Genomic DNA, 26,679 nt, shown 5'->3' with positions numbered 1-26,679 from the left:
TAGGGAAGAAACCTGGGAAATATTGTCAGTCTCCCTGAGCTTCCCTGTAACCCCTTCTTAATCTCCTGGTCTCCATGTAGATTCCTAGAACGTTTGCCTCCTAAGGCCCTTAACTAGATTATCTCCTAGAAAGCTGCTGAATGGACAACCAAAGAAGGCAAGAAGAAACCAAGAGAGAATGGATTAAATCTGTCTGGGATTTGGTGCCAAAATAACCTTGGAAGGTTAACCCCTTGATGTGTCTAAACTGATGGCCTGAGGATGCATTTGAATTCAATGTGTACAGGCCAATGCCAGGAGGCCCAAGAAATTTTTCATTTAAATCTGAAACTATAATGTTCGGGAAGAGCACAGAATCTGGCCATCCTCCTCTCTCCGCAGGATGGCACCACACCATGATGTCTTGCACTTGGGTTTTAATTTCCCTTCAGTCTTGGATTAACTCCCAGCTGGCTTCCCTCAGTTGTTTGGAGGTTAATGATCCTTCCTTTCCATTTCCATATTCCGGAAAATTCCCTTCTATTTTCACCCCCTATCTTCAGCACAAATGGCCCGTTGCTCACTGACTTATTCTAATACACACCAACTCTCCTTTGGTAGACTTTTTTTGCAGTTGCTCTGTTTACCGCTGCCGCCCAGAGGAGGATCATATGTGCCTTCACCGCAGCAGGCTTTATGCTCCTACAACTGAAGGACTTTTGGGCTTTCAAGTGGCTGATGAAACCCAATGCACTCTGAAGTGCTGAGCACCCAGCAAGTGTCATTTATGCCAGCAATAAGGCACTCTCTTGGATTGGGTTAGGAGTTACTAGGAACTTTGTAAAACACAAATAGCAACTGGGTTTGGGGACAAGATGGGAAGCTGGCTCAAATCCATGTCCTCCTTACTGGTGGTTCAAAGCTTAATTTCCTAGCCTTGTGCAAAGGACTGATCTTGCCAAGGTAACACAAGCAAAGTGGAATGGAAATTAGTTACAGGAGAAAGGCAGGAGCTGAGGGGAAGCTAGGTGACTGCTGTGTTGTTAGGTTCAGTGTAAGAAACCGTGTTGTCCCTGGGAGGCAATATGTTGAGTAGGAAACTCACAGGCTTTGAAGTCCAATAGACCAGTGCTGAAATTACGATTCAGTTGTTTAAACTGTCAAAGCTACAGTTTCCTCATTTGCAAAACTGGGGTAATAATGCCTACCTTATATGATTCTAGAGGGGATTAGCTTGGATAATGTATGGGAAAATGCCTAAACTACAGCAGATAGTTAGTACTCAGAGAATGTTCTCTTCCTCGTCCTTAAAAATCCTGAAGAATAAAAAAAAAATTTTAAATCCTGAAGAATAAAATATTCAGCTGACCAATTTAGGGAGTCTGCCCTATCTATAGATATTATGGCCTCTAGGACAAGGACACTTAGGCTCCAAACTGTGAATTCCTTAACCCCTAAATGTTTCTGACAATGAGTGATGAGAGAGGACTCAGGTTGAAAAAGACAAAGAGCAAATTTAATACCTGAGCAGTATCAAGAAACAACAGATACAAACAAGCCACTATTATCACACACTGGGGTTTAAGAGTAACTCTAATTATGGACACAGTATTTAATAAGCCACCAAGAGCAGAGATACAGAATGCTATGCAATGCTCTTTGACACAGGCTCCAGCACAGATAAGGGAATGTGTTGGAGAGGAAACATTTAGATTTTATTCGTGCATTGGATATTGTCCCCTGGTGGACTTGCAAAGAAACCAGATCCTGTTTAGCAATTTGATCAAAATAGCCAAAAGATATTACAACCTTGTAGGACAGAATATAGGTCCATCAGTCTCATTTATAATTACCATAAAGAGCTTGTGAATTGGTTATAAAAACTGTGACATGACTAAGTTTTCTACTACTTCTCTGGATAGCTGACATTATGCACAGCACACCTGTTTCAGAGTACTACTCTTAAGAACATAAGAACACACAACCCTCTGTATGGGGGTATTTTGAGTGGTCTCACAAGAGTTAGAGGCTGGTTGCCCTGATCTACCAAATGCTCCTGCTTGTCTAAAAAGCCCATCTCTGAGAGTTGGCCTTGGGATATCTTCTCCCCATATGGAAAAGTATTTACTGATTCAAATGGAAAATGAACTCATGACTTTGATTTCATTCACACTTGCTCAATGGCCAAATAGAGACCAATGAAAATAGCAGGCAGGAGACATATTTCAAGGGCACACATAGAATAAGAGGAAACATGGTGTTGATATCTAGGCAACAAAAGCACCAATGGACCCAAGGCCAGATCACAATTCCATCTGCCACACACTTATTTTGTGACTCCTTCAGTACCTCCCATGCCATCCTTCAAACTGCTGGTTCAAACATCCTTCAAACTGGTCTGAAATCTTCTCCTTTTAATTAATAAATCTTCATTTGTTATTTCTACGGTCATATAAACTTGTTACTGTTACCTGCAAGTGTCAACTGTTATTCATTCATTCACCTGTCCATCTATCGGTCTACCTACTCCACAAACATTTTTTAAGAGCTAGGTGCTAAAATTGCCCCAGCTTTGCTGGGATTTCTTTCAGAGATATGTAATTATATATATATATATATATATATATATATATATATATGGTTCATTATTCCTTTTTGATTATAAAAATAATTTTCGTTCATTTCAGAAATTTTTAGAAAATACAGAAAATCATAAAGGTACCAATAATTATACCATCTAGAGATAATCGCCATTATTCTCCATGTGTTTTCTTCACTTAACGTTATATTGTGCAAATTTTCCTATGTAATTAACTTTTCTTCAAAAACATGACTTGTGGAGCCCCTGGGTGGCGCAGTTAGTTAAGCACCCAACTCTTGGTTTCAGCTCAGATCAAGATCTGAGAATCTTGAGATTGAGCCCCATGTTCCTCTTTGACCTCAGAGAGGAGTCTGTTGGAGTTTCTCTCCCTTTGCCCCCCTGATGTTCACTCTCTCTCTCTAAAATAAATAAATAAATTTTTAAAAACCATGACTAGTAATGGTTGCATGTTATTTCAACATATGAGTATATAATATGCTAACCACTCCCCTATAGTTGTACACTTGTTATTTCCAATATCTCACTGTTATACCACTATAAATACCTTTGTGTATAAATCTTTGACACATCTGTTTAATTCCTTAGGATAAATTCTACAAAGAAGTATTACTAGGTCAAGGAGCACTAAACACATATAAGAATTTTGATTCGTATTTTTGCTGGCATTTCTTAAAGTGTAATGTTTGCCTAGGATATTTGCTAAGAGAAGTCAAGAGCAAGCCATGAATGAAAAGACCACACTGATATGAAGATCTCAAAGAAATAAAAGTACATGGCATCCTGAAGGCATAAACCATACCAGGGAGTTAACCAGTTGCTGTTGTTGCTGTTTCCTTTTTAACAAATGGAAGCCTATTGATCTGTCCTACTGCTAGAGTTAATCTGCTGATTTAGAAATCTGGACTAGCGGGACACAGCAGTTGAAGAATACCTCTTACAACTGCATCATCAATATGACACTATGTAGTAAGTATCCAGGTATCAATTTCAGTGTGCTTTCACTCTTCAAATTTTCTGACTTAGTTGCTTTGTGCAACACCATAAAACGCTAAGTAGGCATGAGAATATGAAAACATAATCACATGGAGCCAGGAGAACCGTCATGATGCACTTGAAGCCTTAAAGCCATAGTTTTGCTGAGTTGCTGAAAGGGAAAGATGTGCTCCACCTAATGGATCAACTGTGCAGTGTAAAGTGCATGAGCTTAACATGCTACTACCCAGCCATATGTTCACTGGATTTACAAGCTGTTGAGACCATAATCAGCCACTGGGCTCAAAGAGCCCTCTCAAGAGGAGTCCTAGAAACAATCAAGGCAGCTGTTAAGGGTCTCAGAGTCTGTTTTAATGCACAAAGCAATTCCTGGTTCTTTAAAATGCCTCCTACACAATAGGGCAGGTAGGATCCATTTGCTCCAGCACACTGGAGAGGACCAAAGTCATATAAGACCAAGAGCCTAAGGAGGGTCTCTTTATTTGCTTAGGTTTATTTTTATTTGGTGCATGTTGCCCAAAAATCCGATTGACTCATATTTCCTATTTACTATAATAAATCCATTATCAGTTCCATTTCTGTCTTGGTCGTGTTGACATTAAAGCACTAAAAAGCTGATAAACATGCTGAGATAACAGTCATTGGACCAATAAAATGCCACACTGTCTTATAAAACTGTTCATCATGCTTTTACCACTCATAATATTTTTGCACATTTGCCCACTGAGCCATTCAACAAATACTAAAGCACTTTCTATAGAAAAGCAAACTGGTGTCATGTCATCTCGGAAGTGGCTTAAGACAACTGGTGGGGGGGGGGCACCTGGGTAGCTCAGACAATTGAGAACCTAACTCTTCATTTTGGCAGTCATGAGATTAAGCCTTGCATCGGGCTCTGCACTGGGTGTGGAGCCTATTTGAGAGTCTTTCTCTCCTTCTCCCTCTGCCTCCCTCCCCCTTTACTGGCATGCTCTCTCTCTCTCTCTCTCAAAAAAATTTTAAAGAAGTAAGAAAACTAAACCAAGAAATTATAGCCAAATGGCTATGAGGTTATTTCAAGTGTGGATTATTTCACAATCCAAAATTCCAACTACCACTTTAAGATAACCAGGTCCCTTAGTATTTTTTAAAGTTTTATTTTTATTTATTTGACACACAGAGAGCACAAGCAGGGGGAGTGTCAGGCTCCCTGCTGGGGAGGGAACCTGAAGCAGGTCTTGGTCCCAGGAACCTAGGATCAGGACATGAGCCGAAGGCAGACGTTTAAGTGACTAAGCCACCCAAAGGCCCCTCTCTCAGTCATCTTAAGCAATGATGCATTAAATTGTTTTTCTTACTTGCTAAATAAATAGGAAAGACAAGGATGCAAAAAGAGTGTTTATAGTGACTTTGGCTCAGCCCAAAATACAACTGAATTCTGACACTGAGAAAGTTATTAGAGGAAAAAAAAATCCTCTAGTGAAATCTCAGGAATTAATATGGAGTAGCTACTATGAGAAGATGTTTGTTTTTTTTAAAAAAGCAATTTTATGACTTTAACTTACATGCAATATCCTGAAGAGGCTGGGCTAGCAGAAATATTACCCCTTAAGTGATACACTTTAGTAAATAGGAAATAAGTATTTATAATCAGGTTTTCAGTAAGTTTAATCATTCCTCCCATAAATCTGTTTATAAGCCTAACAAAACACTTGTTTGCATTAGAGAAGAGAGGGTAAGAAGTCTAGCCCCATGTGCAAATTATTCCATTCCAAACTAGTGAAATCTGGATCAATAATTACAAGTTCTTCAATAAATAGTATGACATACAACAAAAACACGTTCCTGTGTGTATGGTGAACTGTGCTTAGACTGGAGAAAGAAGGGGTGGGTTCATGAGGAAGGAGGTTGTAGAGAAGAAAGGCCAACAGAGAAAAGAGAGGGAGGAAGTAGAAAGTGGAGAATAAGAGGAAAATTACATAATTGCAGTTACAGTTCTCCAGGAAAATAATTTAAAGCCAGTGTTACAGTGAAGTGTCAAAAAGTGACCCACCACAACAACTACTGACCTTCTTTCTCCCAGGGTGCTATAAAGATAGGGGAATTAATGAAATCGATACTCTTTACTGCTCACCTGCCATAAACTTTAAGTGACCCTGGACAAGGCTGAATCAGTAAACCTCTAGCTTAGTGATTATAAGCATGGGCTCATGAGCCAGACTGCCCGTGTTAGAATCCTGGATCCGTCATTTCCTAGGAACAAAGTATTCTACCTTTCTGTGCCTCCGTTTCTCATCTAAAAATAAGAATAGCATCTACCTCCTAGAGTGTCTGAAAGAATATAAACAGTTTTATAAACATGATATACTTAGAACAGTATCTGACATAATAAAAGCCATATACGTATTAGCTATTATCATCTGAGTTGCCTCATGCTTTAGCCTTTCAAAAGAAAGGGAAAAAATTTGAAAGTTTTTCGTCTTACAGCATACAGATTTTGACCGTCATTTTCTCTCTTCAAACCTGGGGTTTCCTGGTCAGAAATGTCAGTGGTTTGATCTTCAGGTTGCTGGTAACACAATGGATTTGCTCATTCTAAAGGAAAATACCCATGTGATCCTCTGGAGTTAATATGAACAGACATTTCTGCAAAGAAGACATCCAGATGGCCAACAGACACATGAAAAAGTGCTCCACGTCACTCGGCATCAGGGAAATACAAATCAAAACCACAATGAGATATCACCTCACACCAGTCAGAATGGCTAAAATTAACAAGTCAGGAAATGACAGATGCTGGCAAGGATGTGGAGAAAGGGGAACCCTCCTACACTGTTGGTGGGAATGCAAGCTGGTGCAACCACTCTGGAAAACAGCATGGAGGTTCCTCAAAATGTTGAAAATAGAACTACCCTATGACCCAGCAATTGCACTACTGGGTATTTACCCTAAAGATACAAATGTAGTGATCCGAAGGGGCACGTGCACCCGAATGTTTATAGCAGCAATGTCTACAATAGCCAAACTATGGAAAGAACCTAGATGTCCATCAACAGATGAATGGATAAAGAAGAAGTGGTATATATATACACAATGGAATACTATGCAGCCATCAAAAGAAATGAAATCTTGCCATTTGCGACGACGTGGATGGAACTAGAGCGTATCATGCTTAGTGAAATAAGTCAATCGGAGAAAGACAACTATTATACGATCTCCCTGATATGAGGACATGGAGAAGCAACATGGGGGGTTAGGGGGATAGGAGAAGAATAAATGAAATAGGAATCAATCTTTATTTTGTTACCAAACAGCTTCATGGAAATTCCTCACTGGCCGTCCTAATCAAGCTAAACCACATGCTAGGTTTTTAAAAAATTTTATTGAGATGTCATTTATATACCATAAAGATCACCTCTTCAAAGCATACAATCAATGTTTCCTAGTATATTTAGAGTTGTATAACCATCAACCATAATCTAATATTAGATCATTGCATCCCAAAATGAAACCTTGTACCTATTAGCTGTCCTCCCCATTTCTCCCAGCCCTAGGAAATCACTAATTTCCTTTCTATCTTTATAAATTTGCCTATTCTGAACATTCTATTTAAAACTGGGATCATCCCTGATATGAGGAAGTAGGGATGTAACATGGGGGATTTGGGGGATAGGAAAATAATAAATGAAACAAGATGGGATCAGGAAGGAGACAAACCATAAGAGACTCTTAATCTCACAAAACAAACTGAGGGTTGCCGGGGGCGGGGGAGAGAGTGGAGGGGTTATGGACATTGGGGAGGGTATGTGCTATGGTGTGTGCTATGAAATGTGTAAACCTAGCGATTCACAGACCTGTACCCCTGGGGCTAATAATACATTATATGTCTATTAAAAATTATTTAAAAAAGGGATCGTACAGTAGTAGCTCAGTTGGTTAAGTGTATGCCTTTGGCTCAGGTTGTGATCCCAGGGTCTGAGGATTGAGCTCTGCATTGGGTTCCCTGCTCAGTGGGGAGTCTGCTTCTCCCTCTCCCTCTGCTCCTTCCCATTCCCCTCCCCATGGGCTCTCTCTCTCTCTCAAATAAATAAAATCTTTAAAAATAAATAAAACTGGGGGGCACCTGGGTGGCTCAGTGGGTTAAAGCCTCTGCTTTCTGCTCAGGTCATGGTCTCAGGGTCCCGGGATCAAGCCCAACATCAGGCTCTCTGCTCAGCAGGGAGCCTGCTTCCTCCTCTCTCTCTGTCTGCCTCTCTGCCTACTTGTGATCTCTGTCAAATAAACAAATAAAATCTTTAATAAATAAATAAATAAAACTGGGATCATACAACAGGTGGAGTCTTGTGTCTGACTTCTTGCATTTAACATGTTTTCAAGGTTCTTCCATGTTGTAGCAATGCATCAGCCCTTCAGACACCTCTTTACTGCTGAATATGCCATTGTATGGATATACCACAATTTGTTTATCCATTCATCAGTTGATAGATATTTGGGTTGTTTCCATCTTTTCATTATTATGAACAATGCTGCAATGAACATGTACATGTATCTGAGTCCCTGTTTTCAATTCTTTTGGGTACAGAATTACTGGGTCTAATGGTAACCTATGTCTAACTTGAGGATGTGCCCAACTGTCTTCCAAAAGGGCTGCACCATTTTATAACCTCTCCTGCAATGTACGAGGTTCCAATTTCTTCATATCCTCGCCAACTCCTCTTATTGTCTGGCTTTCTTTTTGATATGTTGGGCTTTTTACCTAGGAAAATCATTATTTCTCCTTCAAATCAGTGGTACCTGGCCATCTTTGTGCTACACTCTTTCATTCTAGCATTTTTGAATACTTTGTTTTTTATTGATTTCAAAGACTACTTACTTATTTATTCATTTATTTGAGAGAGAGAGAGCATGAACAGGGAGGGAAAAGCAGAGAAAGGAGGAAAAGCAGACTCTCTGCTGAGCAGGGAGCCCGATGTAGGACTCCATCCCTGGACCCTGGGATCATGACCTGAGCCAAAGGCAGACAGTTAACCAACTGAGCCACCCAGGTGCCCCAGTAGACTTTGTTTTTTTATTTTTTTAAAAGATTTTATTTATTTATTATTTTGATAGACAGAGATTGCAACTAGTCAGAGAGGCAGGCAGGGAGAGAGAGGAGGAAGCAGGCTCCCTGCTGAGCAGAGAGCCCGATGTGGGGCTTGATCCCAGGACCCTGGGATCATGACCTGAGCTGAAGGCAGAGGCCTTAACCCACTGAGCCACCCAGGTGCCCTGACTTTGTTTTTTTAGAACAGTTTCAGGTTTACACATAAATTGAACTGACACTACAAAGAGTTTGTCTTTGGGGCTCCTGGGTGACTCAGTGGGTTAAAGCCTCTGCCTTTGGCTCAGGTCATGATCCCAGGGTCCTGGGATCGAACCCCGCATCGGGCTCTCAGCTCAGCAGGGAGCCTGCTTCCTCCTCTCTCTCTCTCTCTCTCTGCCTGCCTCTCTGCCTACTTGTGATCTCTGCCTGTCAAATAAATAAATAAAATCTTAAAAAAAAAGTTTGTCTTATCTTGTTTTTTGAAAACAGGTTTTCATCCAGTCCTTAGTCTCTTTAAAGATTGTTTCCTTGTACTCACTGACTCTAAAATATTTCCCTTATCAGTATACCTTCAAAAGACACTGGGTGGGTCTATTTCATACCTGTTACGTCCCTAAAAAGTTATTTTCAATCAAAAATGGCAATTCAAATATACAATGGGGAGCTGGTACTTAAAGGAACCTTATAGTGAATATTTTTGTGAAACACTGAATTCTTCATACATGTAAAATGATCCCCTTCAAATGTTCTGTAGTAATAGTTAGACCCTTAATTACTCTCTGAGGCACCCTTACTGTAGTAGCTTGTTTCACTACAGAAATGGGTTAGTCCTTAGTGTTATTCAAAATACTCTATTCATCATACTTGTTAACTGAGCGGATACTGTATTAATCCATGACTAAGAATAGGATAGGATAATACACCTAAAATAAAAATAACAAGTCAAATTCTTTAATTTGAATTACCTACCTGAGATTATGGCTACTATAAAGGCATCAATCTTTAAGCTTTGGTAATTTGGATAAAGAGATCATCAGCTTCCAACTCTTTTTCTTCAAATTTTATGTTGAAGATAATTGGCCCTTGCTGCCCCTTTACTCTTTCTGCCATTAAAATGTTGTTTGTTTTTTTATACTTAAGACTGGTTTTTAGTCATCACCAGTGTCCTCCCCAAACTGTTTTATGCTAGACTGGCCCAGGCTCAGTTCTTGGACCTCTTCTCTTGCTCCTGACACTCCCTTGGTGACTTCATTATCATGGATTTAAGCACCATCTGTATGCTGATGATTACCAAATGTACATCCCTGGCCCATACCTCTCCTCTGAACTCCACAACTCTACATCTCACTGCCTACTCCACGCCTGTATTAAAATCTAGTAGGCACTTCAAACTTAACATGTACAAAATTAGTACTTTTCTGACCAAAACAAAAACAACCTGTGCCTTCCAGAGCCTTCTCCATCTCTATGGCAATAATGCCCTTCTAGGGGCGTCTGGGTGGCTCAGTCAGTTAGGTATCTATCTGCCTTCAGCTCAGGCCATGATCCCAGGGTCCCAGGATGGAGCCCTGCACTGGGTTCCTTGCTCAGTAGGGAGCCTGCCCCTCCTTCTCCCTCTGCCTGCTGCTCCCCCTGCTTGTGTTGTCAAATAAATAAATAAAATATTTTTTAAAAATATACTGCCGTTCTAGAGACCCAGGCCTTGGAGTAATCCTTACCACTGCTCGCTTTCTCTCTTACAACACATATCCCACGCCCTAATGGGTCATTATTTGCTCTTCTCCAAAATATATGAACTTCAACCACTTCTCACAACCTCTACTGTTGCTACCCTCATCCAAGCCACCATCACTTCTTGCGTGAGCCATCAGACTCCCTGCAGACTATCACCTCAGAGTCTTTGCATTTGCTTTAACCCTAGATTGGCTCCTTTTCTCACCCCCTCTATAGACTTAAATTTGGCTTTCTTGGTATGTGACCTTGCCCAATATTCCTCCTCCCTTGCTTCATTTTTCTATAAATGATTTATCACCATCCAATAAACTATATATTTTACTCATTAATCTTTTCATTATATCTCCCTTCTGTACACAATAAGCTCTATGAGGCAGGGATATTTTTTCCATGAATGAACAGATAATCAATTAAAAAGATTAGGTATATCAGGGCAGCTGGGTGGCTCAGTGGGTTAAGTATCCAACCCTTATTCTCAGCTAAGGTCTTGATCTCAGGGTCTTGAGTTCCAGCCCGCGTTGGGCTCCCCACTGGGTAGTGGAGGCTACTTTACTATACAAAATAACAATAACAATAATAAATAAAAGATTAGGTGCATGTCCTTCCCCAAATACCTCTATTTATCCTTAATAACCTACTCTTTATCATCCCATCCTTATCTAGTAATTCAAAACTTAATTTCATTCCACTTAAATCCCACAGTATTTGTTTAATTTTTGGCATGTTTTGGGCATTTTATCAGATCTTTGGATACAGGCAAATTCATTTTTTCATTTAACAAATATTTACTGAGTATATATAACAGTGCTAGGCATGGAGAACACAGCAGTAAATAAAATCAGCAGAATCTGTATTTTTTTTAAATTTTATTTTTTCAGTGTTCCAGGATTCATTGTTTATGCAACACACTCAGTGCTCCATGCAATACATGCCTTCCTTAATACCCACCACCAGGCTTGCCCATCCCCCCACTCCCCTCTCCTCCAAAACCCTCAGTTTGTTTCTCAGAGTCTGCAGTCTCATGCTGCATCTCCCCCTCTGATTTCCCCCAATTCATTTTTCCTTTCCTTCTAGAGAAGGAAAGAATCCCTATTTTAATGGAGCTTATAGACTAATGGGAGATGTTGATATTAAATAATCACACAAATAATAGTACGTAGTTAAAATCTGATATAAGAAATTATAAAGAAGAAAGTTATTTAGATTGGTAGAGAAAAAATCAATGTAAGGTTTCCCCAAAGGAATAACATTTAAGCTGAGGTAAATAGAAAACCAATTTCCAATATATAAAAACCCTTTAAGAAACTACCTTTCAGTCTATACCTTTGTGAAAAAATGGCTTCCTTTTTGCTCATCTATTCAGGAATGAGTAGGGTATCTGACTAGTACAGTAGTCTTAAAAAGTATATATACACAATGGAATATTATTCAGCCTTAAATAAGAATGAAATTTTGCCATTTGCAACAACATGGAAGGAGCTAGAAAGTATAATGCCCAGCGAAATAAGTCAGTCAGAGAAAGACAAACACCGTATGATTCCACTCAAATGTGAAATTTAAGAAACTAAACAAATGAACAAAAGAAAAAACAAAGAAAGAGACAAACCAAGGAACCGACTCTTAACTATAGAGAACAAATTGATGGTTACCAGAGGGGAGGTGGGGGAATGGGTGGATTAGGTGATAGGGAGTAAGAGTACACTTATCATATGAGTAATGAGTAATGTATAGAGTTACTGAATTATTGTATTGTACACCCAAAACTAATATAACACTATATGTCAACTCTCCTGAAATTAAAGTTAAAAACTTTAAAAAACTTTTTAAAGTGACAACTGACAGAGAAAAATAACAACAATGAGATACCACTACACACCTATAAAAATGGTCAAAATCAAAAACACTGACACCACCAAAAGCTGGCAAGGATGTGGAGAAAGAGGAACTCTTGTTCAATGTTGGTGGGAATGCAAAATAGTACAGCTACAATTGGAAGAGAGTTTGGCAGTTTCTTATAAAACTAAACTTACTCTTGGGGCACCTGGGTGGCTCAGTGGATTAAGCCTCTGTCTTCGGCTCCGGTCATGATCCCAGGGTCCTGGGATTGAGCCCCACATCAGGCTCTCTGCTCAGCAGGGAGCCTGCTTCCTCCTCTCTCTCTGCCTGCCTCTCTGCCTACTTGTGATCTCTGTCAAATAAATAAATAAAATCGTAAAAAAAAAAAAAAACTAAACTTACTCTTACATTACCATCCAGCAATTGTACTCCTTGGTTTTTACCCAAATGAGTTGAAACTTGTATCCACACAAAAACTTGCACATGAATATTTATTTATAGCAGCTTTGTTCATAACTGCCAAAACTTGGAAACAACCAAGACATGTTTTAGTAGGTAAATGGATAAATACACTGTGGTACCTCCAAAAGAAAAGAAAAAGAAAATGAACTATCAAGCCATGAAAAGACATGGCATGAAAAGACAAGAACTTAAGTGCATATTACTGAGTGAAAAAGCCAATCTGAAAAGGCTACATACCAAATGTATGACACTCTGGAAAAGGCAAAAACATAGAGATAATGAAAGGATCCATGGACCACAGGGGTTAGGGGAGAAGGAAGGATGAATAGGCAGAGCACAGAGGATTTTTGGGGCAGTGAAATGATTCTGTATGATACTATAATGGTGGATATATGTCATATGTTTGTCAAAACCCACAGAATGCACAACCCCAAGAGTGAATCCTAATGTACGTGATGGTTTTGTGGTGATAATAATATGCATTGTAGATTCACTAAGTGTAATAAATGAATCACTCTGGTGATGAATTTCAATGGGAGGAAACTGTGCATTATGTAGGGTTAAGGGTACACAGGAAATCTCTGTACGTTCCATACAATTTTGCTGTGAATCTGAGACTTCTCTTAAAAATAAAGTCTATTAAAATTATTTTTAAAAAGGTAGTTTTAGACTGACAGTTAAGAAAGCACTGTGGAGTGGCAGAATGAGACAGAGAAGAAATATGAGAACTATGCGCTAGTCTCAATCTGCCACAATCCAGTTATGTGACTTAGGACAAATTGTCTTCATTTTTGTGGACCATATTTTATCTACCTGTACATAAAAAGGAGTAGATTTCAGTGGGTCTTAACCTTTTTTGGGCTGCTCCCCTCTAGGCTACCCTCCACAATAGGGTTATCTTCCAAAAATTAAAGGTTGGTTATATTATTCCCCTATTTTAAACTTTTGCCTATCCCTGAACTCCAGGATAAAAAAGTCAAACTCTTCACTAGTGCATATAAAGATCCCTTATAATTTGACCCTTTTGGTCATACAATTCGTGTTTCATTTCATGCCAGCCCACAGTTCTGTACAAGTTCCCAAAGTGTAGTCTAAAGACTACCTGTATCAAGCACTTGTGATGAAAGCAAATGGCTTTGTGCCAAATAAGGTTAGGATCTCAGGCAATGGAATGTAAAAATCTACATTTTCACAAGATCTCCAGAAGATTCTGCCTCATTTGAAAACCACTGCCCTACATTTTAGCTACACTGAACTTTCCCCTATTTCCCTGCCTGAAATGTCCTTCCCTGCCTTATCCACATGGAAACATCTGCTATTTACCTCAAATGTCACCCCTGCTATGAAGCCTTTGGCCAATCCCCTAGGTAACTGGCTGCTCCCTTCTGTTTCTAGCACTTTGTTCATCTTTCACATAATACTTAGTACCTCCTATAATTACGTACTTACATATCTCTCCTCCTATAACGTGAGCTTGAAAACAGAGACTATCTTTTACCTTACTTTTATATTTCCAGCATCTAGGACATAATAGACACACAATAAATGTTTGTTGAACAAATCAATGAATGGATAAAGATGAAGAGCTAAACTAGTCATTCCACAAATACTTTTTGATTTTTTAATTTAAATTCAATTAATTAACATACAGCGCATTACCAGTTTCAGAGGTAGAGTTTAGCGATCCAGCAGTCTTATATAATGATACCCAGCACTTACAACATCACACGTCCTCCCCAATGTCCACCACCCAGCTACCCCATCCAGCAGCCCTCCCCTACAGCAACCCTGTTTGTTTCCTATGATTTTTTAAATTTTTAAAATTTTTTAATTTAAATTCAGTTAGTCAATATAGAGTAGATCATTAGTTTCAGATGTAGTGTTCAGTAATTTATCAGTTGCATGTAACACCCAGTGCTCATCCTATCACATACCCTCCTTAATGCCCATCACCCAATTACCCCATTCCCCACCCACCTCCCCTCCAACAACCCTCAGTTTGTTTCCTAGAGTTAAGAGTCTCTCATGGCTTGTCTTTCTCTCTGATGACTTCCCATTCAGTTTTCCCCCCTCTTACCCTATGGTCCTCTGCATTTCTTATATTCTACCTATGAGTATGTTTCCTATGATTAAGAGTTTCTTATGGTTTGTCTCCCTCTATGATTTCACCTTTATTTTTCCCTCCCTTCCCCTATGATCCTCTGTTGTGTTTCTTAAATTCCACATATGAGTGAGATCATATGATAATTGTCTTTGACTGACTTATTTCATTTAGCATAATAACCAATAGCATCTAGTTCCACCCACAAATATTTGAATGCATACAATGTGCTAGGCACTGTTCTAGTACAAGAAAGTAGCCAAAACTTTTTGTCTATAAGACAAATAGAACCTTGCACACAAGGTTCTATTTTAAGCCTCTTTTTACATTTTATCTGTAGGAACTTCTAAATGAGCCACTTTATTCATGCTTAGAAAAGAACCATTTACCAAATGTTTATAAGTAGCATTACAACAAGTGACAGTGGGAAAGCACGATGGACTTTGTTCCCATAAATGCGCTTAAAGAGTCCAGACTCAATTTCATAGTAACCTTTAACAATTTCTGGAGAATGTAACTTAAATAGCTGGCAAAGGAGGAAGAAGTAAATGAAAACAAAGCCAAAGTGATTCTGCCAATAAATACTTTAATGAGAACCGAGGTCTGAAACATACATAGCAGTAACTGCCCTGGCCTATGCCTTCTGCTATAGCCCAAGTCTGGGGCTAACCAACTACATTTAACCAACATTTGAAAAGAAGGCCATGTTGAATGTCATCCATCAGTATCCATCTTCACAGAAGATACCAATCTGGGGCCAGAGTCTCAATGTTAACACTTCCTCTCAGGGAAAAGTTAACATGGTAACACAAACACATGAATAATTCTGAACCATAGTATAGTTCTTCCATCAGGAGGTTCCTGGGAGACCAGTGGTTCAGTAAACACAACTTTGTCAAAATACATTAGAACACGGAAAAAGGGAAAAGAGTAGAAAGGCTGACAGGGCTTGGCTCACATTTAATTCAGTCCTTAGATCTGAAGCCTCTTGAGCTGCTCGTATGTAATAAAAAACTGAAGAGTAAGTCATGGAAGATCACCGGGTTGATAATGAAAACCTAACTAAGTTCTAAAAGGGTTTTGAAGGGTCAGGGGTGGGAGGTTGGGGCAACCTGAGGGTTTTAAAGGGTCAGGGGTGGAAGGTTGGGGGAACAGGTGGTGGGTAACGGGGAGGGCACGTTTTGCATGGAGCACTGGGTGTTGTGCAAAAAGAATGAATACTGTTACGCTGAAAAAATAAATAAAATGGAAAAAAAAATAAAATTGTATATTACATTCTCTTACATTGAGGTATTTAGTCTGTGCTCTTTTGAGCTGCACTTGCTTAAGTCTTTTTAAAAACAATACCTGGCAAATCAAGAATGTGCTGAGTTTCTACCATGTCCCAATTATGATTTAGCATGTAGCAATAAAAACAGATTAAAACTAACATACTTATCATCTTCAGGGGCAAACAGGCCACACACACACACACACACACACACACCCACACACACCACCACCACCACCACCACCCAGAAGAACATTAATGGCAACATATAATTCAGTGCTAAGAGTAATTGCTACAGACTTTAGGTGATTAGATCAATCCCAAGGAGTGAGAAGAGATACTATCTCCCTCAACCTATAGTCTCCCACAACAGCAAGGAACTACCTTCAACCCTGCGATACTCACACCATACACACAAACTACACACAATATCCAATTCATCTCTCTCTGCACAGAGGGGCCACTAAAACACAGCTACAGAAAGGAGATCCAGCCATGAGTAAAGAGCCCTACTGGCTTGGATTCCTTCACTCTAAGAGTGCTTTCTGTCTTATTATTTCCCCAGTTATTTTGGTCCCATAATTAGGAGTAGTAATATGGGCCACCTCAGCATGTACTTGCCTTGGGAAAATCCCAACAGGGCTTCCAAAAACTTAACCCCCTTCCAGATTTGGTTGTATGTGTTTTGTTTTAAAGAGAAAAATTTGGTACATCTTTTCTGCTGCCTTTAGTTTGTACTGGACTCCAGCTGAAAGTCATTTCTCTACTTAGTTCCATCCTCAATGGTCACAATTAGAAAGCTTGAGTTTCTCACTTGACTAAAGGTGTCAATAATCAAATTTACCTGGGAGCTTGAAGCATCTGCTGTCATTCTCATATTCTAAAAGGATACAATGATGTTCCAGGGTCCAAGTCGAAGCCAGTTTGGCCAAAATCCTTTATAGAGTGCAAAAAATCCCTCGTGTTTCCACATCTGAGGGATATAATAAAAAGTAGAGTGAATTCCCCTATTTACATCTGACAATTACTTTTATTTTAGTATTCCTTTTCCATGTCCCTCTCCAACAACTTATAGCTCCATGAATGCTGTTTTCCTAAAGACATACATTTTGAATTCATATATACTCTAAATCTACCTACTCACTCAACAAATATTTAAGCACCTTCCAAATACAAGGTCCTCTTTTTTGATGTTTACTATATACTCTTCTCTGGTTTGCTATCATTACTATTATAGCAATATTATTACTATTATTATTATTATTATTATAGTAAACCAGAGAAATACCTGTGGTAGCCAGCCTCCAAGATGATCCCAATGAAAGCCACCACCAGTTATTCACACCCTTGTGTTACCCCTCCCACAACATCCCAGGAGAGGTCTGTGTCACCAAGAGAATACAGCAGTAGTCTGTCACCTCCATGTTGTGTTATAAAAAAGATGTTTCATATCGAAAGGCCTCTGCTTCTTTTTCTCTCTTGAATGGCTCACAGTAGAGAAAGCCATCTGTCATGCCATGAGGAGAAGCCCAAATGGTAAAAAAAAATAAGGCTTCCTGCTAATAGCCACATGGGATCTCTGAAGCAGATATCCCAGCTTCAGATGGCTGCAGCCCTAGCTGGACATCTGACTACAATCTCATGAGAGAATCTAAGCTGAAATCACTGAGCTAGGTTGCTTCTGAATTCCTGACCCACGGAACTGCAAGATAATAAGTGTTTATTATTTTAAGGCACCAACTTTTGGAGTGATATGTTATACAGGAAGAGAGAACTTATACAGCCCCTGACCTCATGGAGTGCACACTCCAGCAGAGCTGAGAAACAAATACACAGATTGATGTATTTTATATTCAGAAATGATAACTGCTAGTAGGAAAATGCAAGTAGGGTAAGGGAATAGAGAGGTGGGCAAGTCACTATCCTTCGGTTTCATCAGAAACATGGACCACCTCATGTAAATGCTTTCAGGATTACACGAGGAATAATGTGAATTGCTTTGACTTTAGGTTTCCTGTTTTATATAATGGGAGCCCTACACATGCCCACTGAGTGGTTGTTAAAATTAAATGACAAATTATGCACACCAAAGGTCATAAACTGGTGGTGTGTGCTGAATTCAGCCAACAGATTCTATTTAGTGGACAATTTTGAAATATCTATTAAGTAACTCCCATATGTTAGGCACTACGTCATTGAACATGTCATTCTGCCCTTCCACTGGTGAAATAAAATCCACCACTATACTAAGAAATGGATATATTTGGATAAGACAATAATATGAGAATCCAAACTTACAAATATCCCCTATCTCATCCTGTAGATTAAGAGTACTCAAGATAATCATCTTTATTAACCACTTTTTTGAGCCAACCATAAGAGAATAAGGGCACTTTTTATAGAAACAGAGTGATAATATGCCTCCCCCCCAATGGATTACCAGCAAATGTTGAAGGTCTTAGACCAAAATTAATGTTGGAAATTTTTAAATTCAGTCAAAATAAAGCCCAGATGAAGATAACCTAGAATCAGACTACTAAAATGGCAAGGGACCTTAGAGATACAATCCAATATAATAAATATAATTAATTTATATATTGAATTATAAATAATGTCACTTTCCTGCCTGATGCTCTCCAATGGCTTCCCTGTGGATTTCATTCTAATTGTACATTTTCTTCGATGACCTGTAGGATCCTACATGACTCAGCCTCTGCCAGTCTCTCCAGTTTCATTTCCTGCTACTCTCTCTTTCATTTACCACACTCAGCCACACCAGCCTTCTTTTTAACCCTTGAATATATCCAGTTCATTCCCAACTCAGGGCCTTTGTACCTGTTCCCTCTTTATGAAATGTTTCTCTCTGATTTTCATGTGGCCACCTTCTTCTCATCATTCAGACCTCTGCTCAAATGTCACCTCCTCCCAGCCTTTTCCTGGCTAGCCTAGCTGAAATAGTTCCCTACCGCCATTACCAAGTCACTGTGTCATGCTCTGTTAATGTCTTCATAGCATTTACTTCTTCCTGAAATTATATTATTTGTGTGTTTATTGTCTATCTCCCTCAACTAGAATATGGTCCCCAGGACAAGAGGAACTACGTTTGTCTTGTTCACCATTATATCCCTACCACCTAACACTGTCTACCACAAGAAAGTTTCCAATAAATACCTAAATGAGTATTTGTTGAGTAAATGAACATACAAACACAGTGAGAATCTCTAACACTCCCACGAGCCATACAAATCTTTAAAATGCTCCAAAACAGTGACCAACTCCTTTAGAACATTAGGACTGGAGGGTCCACTTTTGGGCTTCAGGCAGTTGTGTGAAAACAAACAAGAAATTCTGTAGATAAGAGACAACAGACTACTTCGTAAAGTTATGCATCCATTCAATAAATAATTTGCTATGGATAAAATGATTAAGATGCACATAGCCCTGCCTTCATGGAACTTATTGTCTAGGGGACAGACAGACATTAAAAGCAATTATAATAAAATGTAATAAGTGTAAATAAATGTGATATAATCATACAATGGAGTATTATCCAGGCATAAAAAGGAAAAACACACTGATAAACACTACAACGTGAATGAACCTTGAAACACAGTAAGTGAAAGAAGCCAGTCAAAAAGATCACATATCCTATGATTCCAGTTATACGAGACATCCAAAATAGGCAAATCTACAGAGATGGAAAGTAGATTAGTGGTATCTTAGGACTGGGAGGGAGGGAAAAGGGGGGTGATAACTAAAGGGTACAAGGTTTCTTTTTGAATTCATGAAAATGTTCTAAAATCAACTGTGGTGATGATGGTCACACATATCTGTGAATATACCAAAAGCCACTTTGCATAGGTAAATTTTATGCTATGTAAATTAGTTCTCAAAAAAGCTGTCTTAAAAATATAATAAATGTTGACAGAGCAAGTACAAGAAACTATGTACACATAACCTAGTTCAACAGTCAGGGAAAGCCTTTATGAAAGAGTAATCTGATCTGAAGAATGAATAGGAGCTAGCCAAGTGAAAAGGATAGTTAGGCTAGGGTGGGGGCATCTAACAAAGTATGCGGCATGGATGAAAACTTGGGAATGAAAGAAAGTCTAACAGTAGAAATTGTACAAGCCATCTGGAATATAAACAAAGGTAGCAGCAATAAAGCTGTAGAAGGAAAAATGGGCCAAATCATATAAAGCCTTGAGTCAACCAGAGGCCATTCAAGGGTTTTGAGATAGAGGTGACAGGATAAGATTTGCTGCTGTTTGTTTCTATGTCAGAGATGAATGCATAACTCCATTCACTAGTGCTCTGGGACTCTTACTGATAAAAAAATAAAGCATGATGTGATTACATATAATGACAATATCGAGCAGTCATTATAAAGAATTTTAACAGCAAGTAAGTGAATGAGTGAGTAAATATAAGTAAAGGCCAATGCCAATATGAAAATATGTTTCTGTCAGTACAACACAACATGGTGGTTATAGTATAAACTTTGGAATCAAACAGACTCTGGTTTAAGTCCCATATCTACCACTTATTAGGTATGTAATCTTGGGCAAATATTTAGCCACTCTGCTTGTTTATAAAAATGGAAAACATATCTACTCCATAGGGTTGCTGTGAGTTAGAGGATATACCACAGAGTGTGGCACATAATAAACATTCACTAAATGCTACCTATTACTCTATTATTGTGCCTCATATCTATTCTTTTTTTTTAAGATTTTTATTTTATTTATTTGACAGACGGAGATCACAAGTAGGCAGAGAGGCAGGCAGAGAGAGAGAGAGGAAGGGAAGCAGGCTCCCTGCTGAGCAGAGAGCCCGATGCGGGGCTTGATCCCAGGACCCTAGGATCATGACCTGAGCCGAAGGCAGAGGCTTTAACCCACTGAGCCACCCAGGCGCCCCTGCCTTATATCTATTCTTAACCAACCTTCCTGAAAGAGTATTTTACACTTGTCTACTTACCCTTCATTCCTATGTGTTTATCTGTCTCTATGAGAAGTGTCATGAAGGCTGAAACTTTTTGTTCACCCAAATTGAATAGCACCTGGCACATACGACTTAAACATTTTTGTATTCAATATAATTAAACACACTCTTCAATGCAATCTAGCTTTTGCAACCCAACAACCTCCTCTAGAACATATTAAATCCAACAGATATTCTGTAGTCCTTATACTGTATCTCTCTGTTCCAGTTGGCATTAAATAAGTACTCATCTCTTCTTGAAACTCATTACTCCCTTAACTTCCATGACTTCTAAGTTTCCTCATATATTTTGATGGTTATCTTTCTGTGTCTTTCCTAGGTTCCCTACCTGCCAAGCCCTTAGCAATTGGTATTCCCTAGAATTATTTCCTTGACCCTAAAGTTCTTCCTACGCCACCAACTGTCAAGTGGAAGGATAAGCATGGCAGAATATTAAAGAGAGGCTTTTACCAAACTTTACTGCCCAGAGTCTAAGAATCACTTCCTCTGTGAATCACTATTAATAGAAGGAGTTCATAATACTCTAGTGTGCTAGAAAGGCAAAAAGTTGGGAGCTCCTCTACCTTTTCTCCTTGGTCTTCCCCTCCACAGGTAGGTAATATCAGTACACTACAGATTCCCCAGGCTCTTATCTATATCCCCAAAATCTCCCGAGTTAAGACCAAGATATCCAAATAGATCCACTGGGTGTTCCTCATGCACTTCAAACTAAGTGTCCAAAACTGTACTGTCTGCCAAAAAGCCTGCTCCTCTTCCTGTGATGCCTCTGTCAACAAGTATCACCACATGCTCACCAAAACAAAAAAAAAACTGTGAAGTTATCTCTGACACCTCCTTACTCCCACACTTCTCTATAACCAGTCAATCGAATCCTGTTGACTTTATCAACTAAATTATTCTCAACTCTATCCCACTTTCTATAGCCCCACGATAATGTTCAAATTCAGGCTTCACTGCCTCTAACTTAGATTACTATAAAAACCCTTTAATCAGCTTCCCTATCTCTAAGTCAGTGTTTCTCAAAGTGTAGTACCCAGATTAGCAGCATCAATATTTCCTGAAAACTGGTTCAAAACGCAAATTCTCAGGTCCTACTCCAGACCTACTGAATCAGAATCTGGTGATGGGGCCTCTGGTGAACCATCTGCATTTTAAAAAGCCCTCCAGGTAATTAGGTTGTATGTCAACGTCTTAAGAACCACTGCTCCAGGCTTATCCCCTTAGATTAATGACTTTCCACCTTAGGTGAACACTACAATCACCTGAGGAGTTTTAAAAAATACTTTCAACCTAGGTCCTACCCCCAGAAGTTCTGAGTTCATTGGTCTAAAATGTAGACAGGGAGCTATGAAATTTCCCCAGGTGATTCCAATTGTGCACGGAAGACTGAAAAACACATCCTCAGATCCAGTCTCTACAAAGCCAAAGTGACCTAAAATACAAATCTGACTTGATTAAAATCTTTCAATAACTCATCAAGTAAAAAGAAAAAAGCCGAAGCACCTCAGCATCGCATTCAATATCCTTAATAGCCTAATTAATCCTTGGCCATTAATATGAGAAAAGCACTATAGTATAGATGTTAAAAATGTTGGTTTGAAGCCAAATGGGCTGAGTGGAAATCCCACTACTGTGAAACCTTGGGCAGGTTAAGGCTTCAGGATCTACCTCATCAGGTAACGATGAGGATTAAGTAAGTGAATATATGTAAGTCTCACTAGGACAGTTTCTGATATACAGTAATGCATTCAATGGACATGAGTTACTATTATTCAAGATGCCAGAACCTATAGGGAGCCTATCCTAAACTTCCAAATTAGACTAAAATTCCCTCCCATAGGTCCTTGAGTTTATCACTTACCAAGCTGTGTTAGTTATCTGTTTGTACACCTGCAGTACACCTGTATCTACTAAATGGTGCCTGGTAGACAATAAATGGTTGTTAAACTGAACTGTTCAGTTTAACAGTTTGACAGCAGAGAAACCACATGGAAATGTCATATTTTAGCCACAAATTTGCTTTTTGTAGGATGATCACCAGGGATTACATAATACATTTATGATACTTGGCTTCCTACAAACATAACAGCAGAAACTTTTCAAAGGCAAAGTGAAACAATGGCACAATTCTAAACTGAAACTGAGTACCAGATTTTCTATTCTAAGGTTTCCGTCTTGTCTGAAGCAGGCAAATGTAGGCTATATTAAGTCCCTTCTATCAGTAATTCTACATGGTACTATCAATAAAAGTATCGTGCAGTCTCAAGCATTCAAACTGGAATAGTAATATGAAGGATCAATATGTATCAGCAGATTGCCAAGGAAATAGCTTTTCTCCGTGGAAATTACTCTGAGAGGCTATTAAAAATATACATAATGGGGGACGCCTGGGTGACTCAGTTGGTTATAAGCGGCTGCCTTCGGCTCAGGTCATGATTCCAGCATCCTGGGATCGAGTCCCACATCGGACTCCTTGCTTGGCAGCGAGCCTGCTTTGCCCTCTGACTCTGCCTGCTACTCTGTCTGCCTGTGCTCACTCTCTCTCTCTCTAATAAAAAAATAAAATCTTAAAAAAAAATTTAAAAAATATATATACATAATGATTGGGGAAGGTATGTGCTATGGTTGAGTGCTGTGAAATGTGTAAGCCCTGATGATTCACACACCTGTACCTCTGGGGCAAATAATACATTATATGCTAATAAAAATAATGTTAAAAAAATAAAAAATTAATATACATAATGATTCTTCCATATTCAAAAGTATACATGGCAACTAAGAATAAGGACTGAATGTCTGAGACATCAAAGAAAATTAAAAATGCAAACCCAGTCCACAGTGTGCATACCTTTAAAATTCCATCCAAAGTACCCTTATAGAGGTCCACATGTCCCACGATAGCTCTCTGGTTCATCATGCGAGTTCGAACCACATCAACTGGATTGGAAGCCAGAGCCCCAGCCAACCCACATGTAAAGCTGGAACTAAAGGGGAAAACTTTAAGATAGACTGCCTCACTCCCAAACATGACTAAACAGAAATTAAGCCAAACATAAATGCATAAATGTACAATGAGTCAGACTCATCAGATAAAACCTGGCACTTGCCCTTTCATTACAATCTAAAAAGAAATATTTTCTAAAGAAACATCACTCAAGCTGTGAATTGTGTAAGACTGATAAATCACAGACCTGTACCCCTGAAACAAATAATATATTATATGTTATATATTAAAAAAAAGAGAAACATCATTCAAAAGTTATCCCCATAGGATGCCTGGCTGGCTCAGTCAAGTAGATTATGCAACTCTTGATCTCCAGGCAGTAAGTTTGAGCTTAAGTTTTTTTTTTAAATATTTTTTATTTATTTACTTGACAGAAAGAGATCACAAGTAGGCAGAGAGGCAGGCAGAGAGAGACAGGGTAAAGCATAAATAAGTTTTTACTTAAAATCTTAAAAAAAAAAAAAGGTTAGGGGCACCCGGATGGCTCAACTGGTTGAGCTTCTGACTCTTGGTTTTTTTTTGGCTCAGGTCATGATCTCATGGGCTGTGGAATCAAGCCCCTGGGCTCCATGCACTGCAGGGAGTCTGCTTGGTGATTCTCTCCATCTGCCCCTCCTCTCACTCACTCACTCATTCACTCTCTTTCTCTAGAATGAATAGATAAATCTTTTTTAAAAAAAGTTATCCTTGGGGGCGCCTGGGTGGCTCAGTGGGTTAACGCCTTTGCCTTCCGCTTGGGTCAGGATCTCGGGATCCTGGGATCAAGCCCCACATCTGGTTCTCTGCTCAGCAGGGGGCCTGCTTTCCCCTCCCCCTCTGCCTGCCTCTCCTGCCTACTTGTGATCTCTCTCTCTCTCTGTCAAATAAATAGAATCTTAAAAAAAAAGTTTAAAAAAAAGTTATCCTTGGGGCACCCGAGTGGCTCAGTGGGTTAAAGCCTCTGCCTTCAGCTCAGGTCATGATCCCAGGGTCCTGGGATTGAGCCCCGCATCAGGCTCTCTCTCTGCCTGACTCTCTGCCTACTTGTGATCTCTGTCTGTCAAATAAATAAATAAAATCTTTTAAAAAAGTTATCCTCTTCACTTTTTAATACAAAACTCAGCCTTTTTGTGGGGGGGCAACTTTTAAGTCTAGCAAGATCCCTAAGCAGAAAGTACCACACATCATCTATTAATTATATAAAGTTTTCATACCATAGCATCATACACTGAATGCATTTGAGCAGTAAAGTGTCACAAAAGTTGTAAGATGAAGAGAATGGAGGGTGAGATTAGCAACAGTTTTCAGCAAAAACTGTGGTTTTGTTTTACTGGCCCTATAAATTTTCACTTTTTTCTGATTCTCATTGAGAAAAGTTTGCTTTCTGATCCAAAATTAACCAAAGCAAACAACAGATAAGTTTAGATACAGAGACTATATGAACAAACGCAAATCCTACAGACATCTAATAGGTTGTTGTAATAGACACTGCTACCAAGTACCAAAGAACCCATAGCATCTGGGATCCCTATACAAGTACTGGAAGACTTTCAAGTTCTGATGATAAGAAAGACAGGGGTATTTAGACCATGTTCACCCATTATTGATTCTATATAAGGACTTCAGTGAAAGATTCTTTTTGTGCTCAAAATAATGGAAATACGGAATAAGTACAACACATCACACTTACACAAAGTGAGTTAAAATTGTGTCTCCCATCACCCCTGACAAGATTAAGTGCTTCTTTGTAATATCATAGACTGGTAGCTCTACGCCCACAACGATGGCAGCCCGCTGAGCAGTTGGAACGACACCCTGCAAAACATAAGTGATATTACACACCAAAGAAATATACTAGAAGTGACGTAAGTCTAAAAGTGAACAAAATAGGTTGGAAGTTGCAAAGTGACATAAAAATCCCAATCTCAAGTACAGAGATCATCATTTCAAATCAATGGCTAATAGTGTAACACTTATAAATCCCAATTCACTTATTGTACTAAAAATAAAATCACTGGGGCACCTGGGTGGCTCAGTCGTTAAGCATCTGCCTTCAGCTCAGGTCATGGTCCCAGGGTGCTGGGATCGAGCCCTGTATTGGGCTTTCTGCTCCACAGGAAGCCTGCTTCTCCCTCTTCCACTCCCCATGCTTGTGTTCCCTCTCTCACTATGTCTCTCTCTGTCAAACAAATAAAATCTTTAAAATAATAAAATAAAATAAAACCATTGACATGACACCCAAAGCACAAGTAACAAAAGAAATGAAAATAAACTGGACTTCATCACAATTAAACACTTGTGATTCAAAGGATATCACCAAGAAAGTGAAAAGACAGGCCGCACATGGGAGAAAATATTTGCAAGTCATATATCTGATAAGGAACTAGCAGACAGAATGTATAAAGAACTCTTACAACACAACAATAAAAAGACAAATAACCCAATTTTAAAAAGGGCAAAATATCTAAATAGACATGTCCCCAAAGAAGATACACAAATGGACAATAAGCATAAAAAAAGATGTTCAACATCATCAGTCATTAGGAAAAGGCAAATTAAAATCACAATGACATAATACTACACACCAGTAGGATGGCTATAATAATAATAATTTTAAAAGGTACTGGTGAGCATGTGGAGAAACTGAAACCCT

General features: G+C 39.0%; 1 protein-coding gene across 4 annotated transcripts in view; it reads right to left on the bottom strand.

Moving 5' to 3' along the window:
• Positions 1–15,345: 15,345 nt before the first annotated feature.
• The window catches only part of SLC25A14 (solute carrier family 25 member 14), a 32,827-nt gene continuing 21,493 nt past the window's right edge, over positions 15,346–26,679 (bottom strand). For all 4 annotated transcript variants that reach the window (XM_045994479.1, XM_045994483.1, XM_045994480.1 and 1 more), the window contains 4 exons: positions 25,717–25,841; positions 23,892–24,027; positions 16,932–17,012; positions 15,346–15,783 (listed from right to left, as the gene is read on the bottom strand). In XM_045994479.1, coding sequence (XP_045850435.1) covers positions 15,742–15,783; positions 16,932–17,012; positions 23,892–24,027; positions 25,717–25,841 — 384 coding nt within the window. In that variant the 3' untranslated portion in view covers positions 15,346–15,741. The remainder of the gene's footprint in view (positions 15,784–16,931; positions 17,013–23,891; positions 24,028–25,716; positions 25,842–26,679) is intronic.

The sequence above is a fragment of the Meles meles genome, chromosome X, assembly GCF_922984935.1.
Source record: "Meles meles chromosome X, mMelMel3.1 paternal haplotype, whole genome shotgun sequence".
In the NCBI taxonomy this organism is placed as follows: domain Eukaryota; kingdom Metazoa; phylum Chordata; class Mammalia; order Carnivora; family Mustelidae; genus Meles; species Meles meles.
This window is presented reverse-complemented; position numbering and strand designations above follow the sequence as displayed.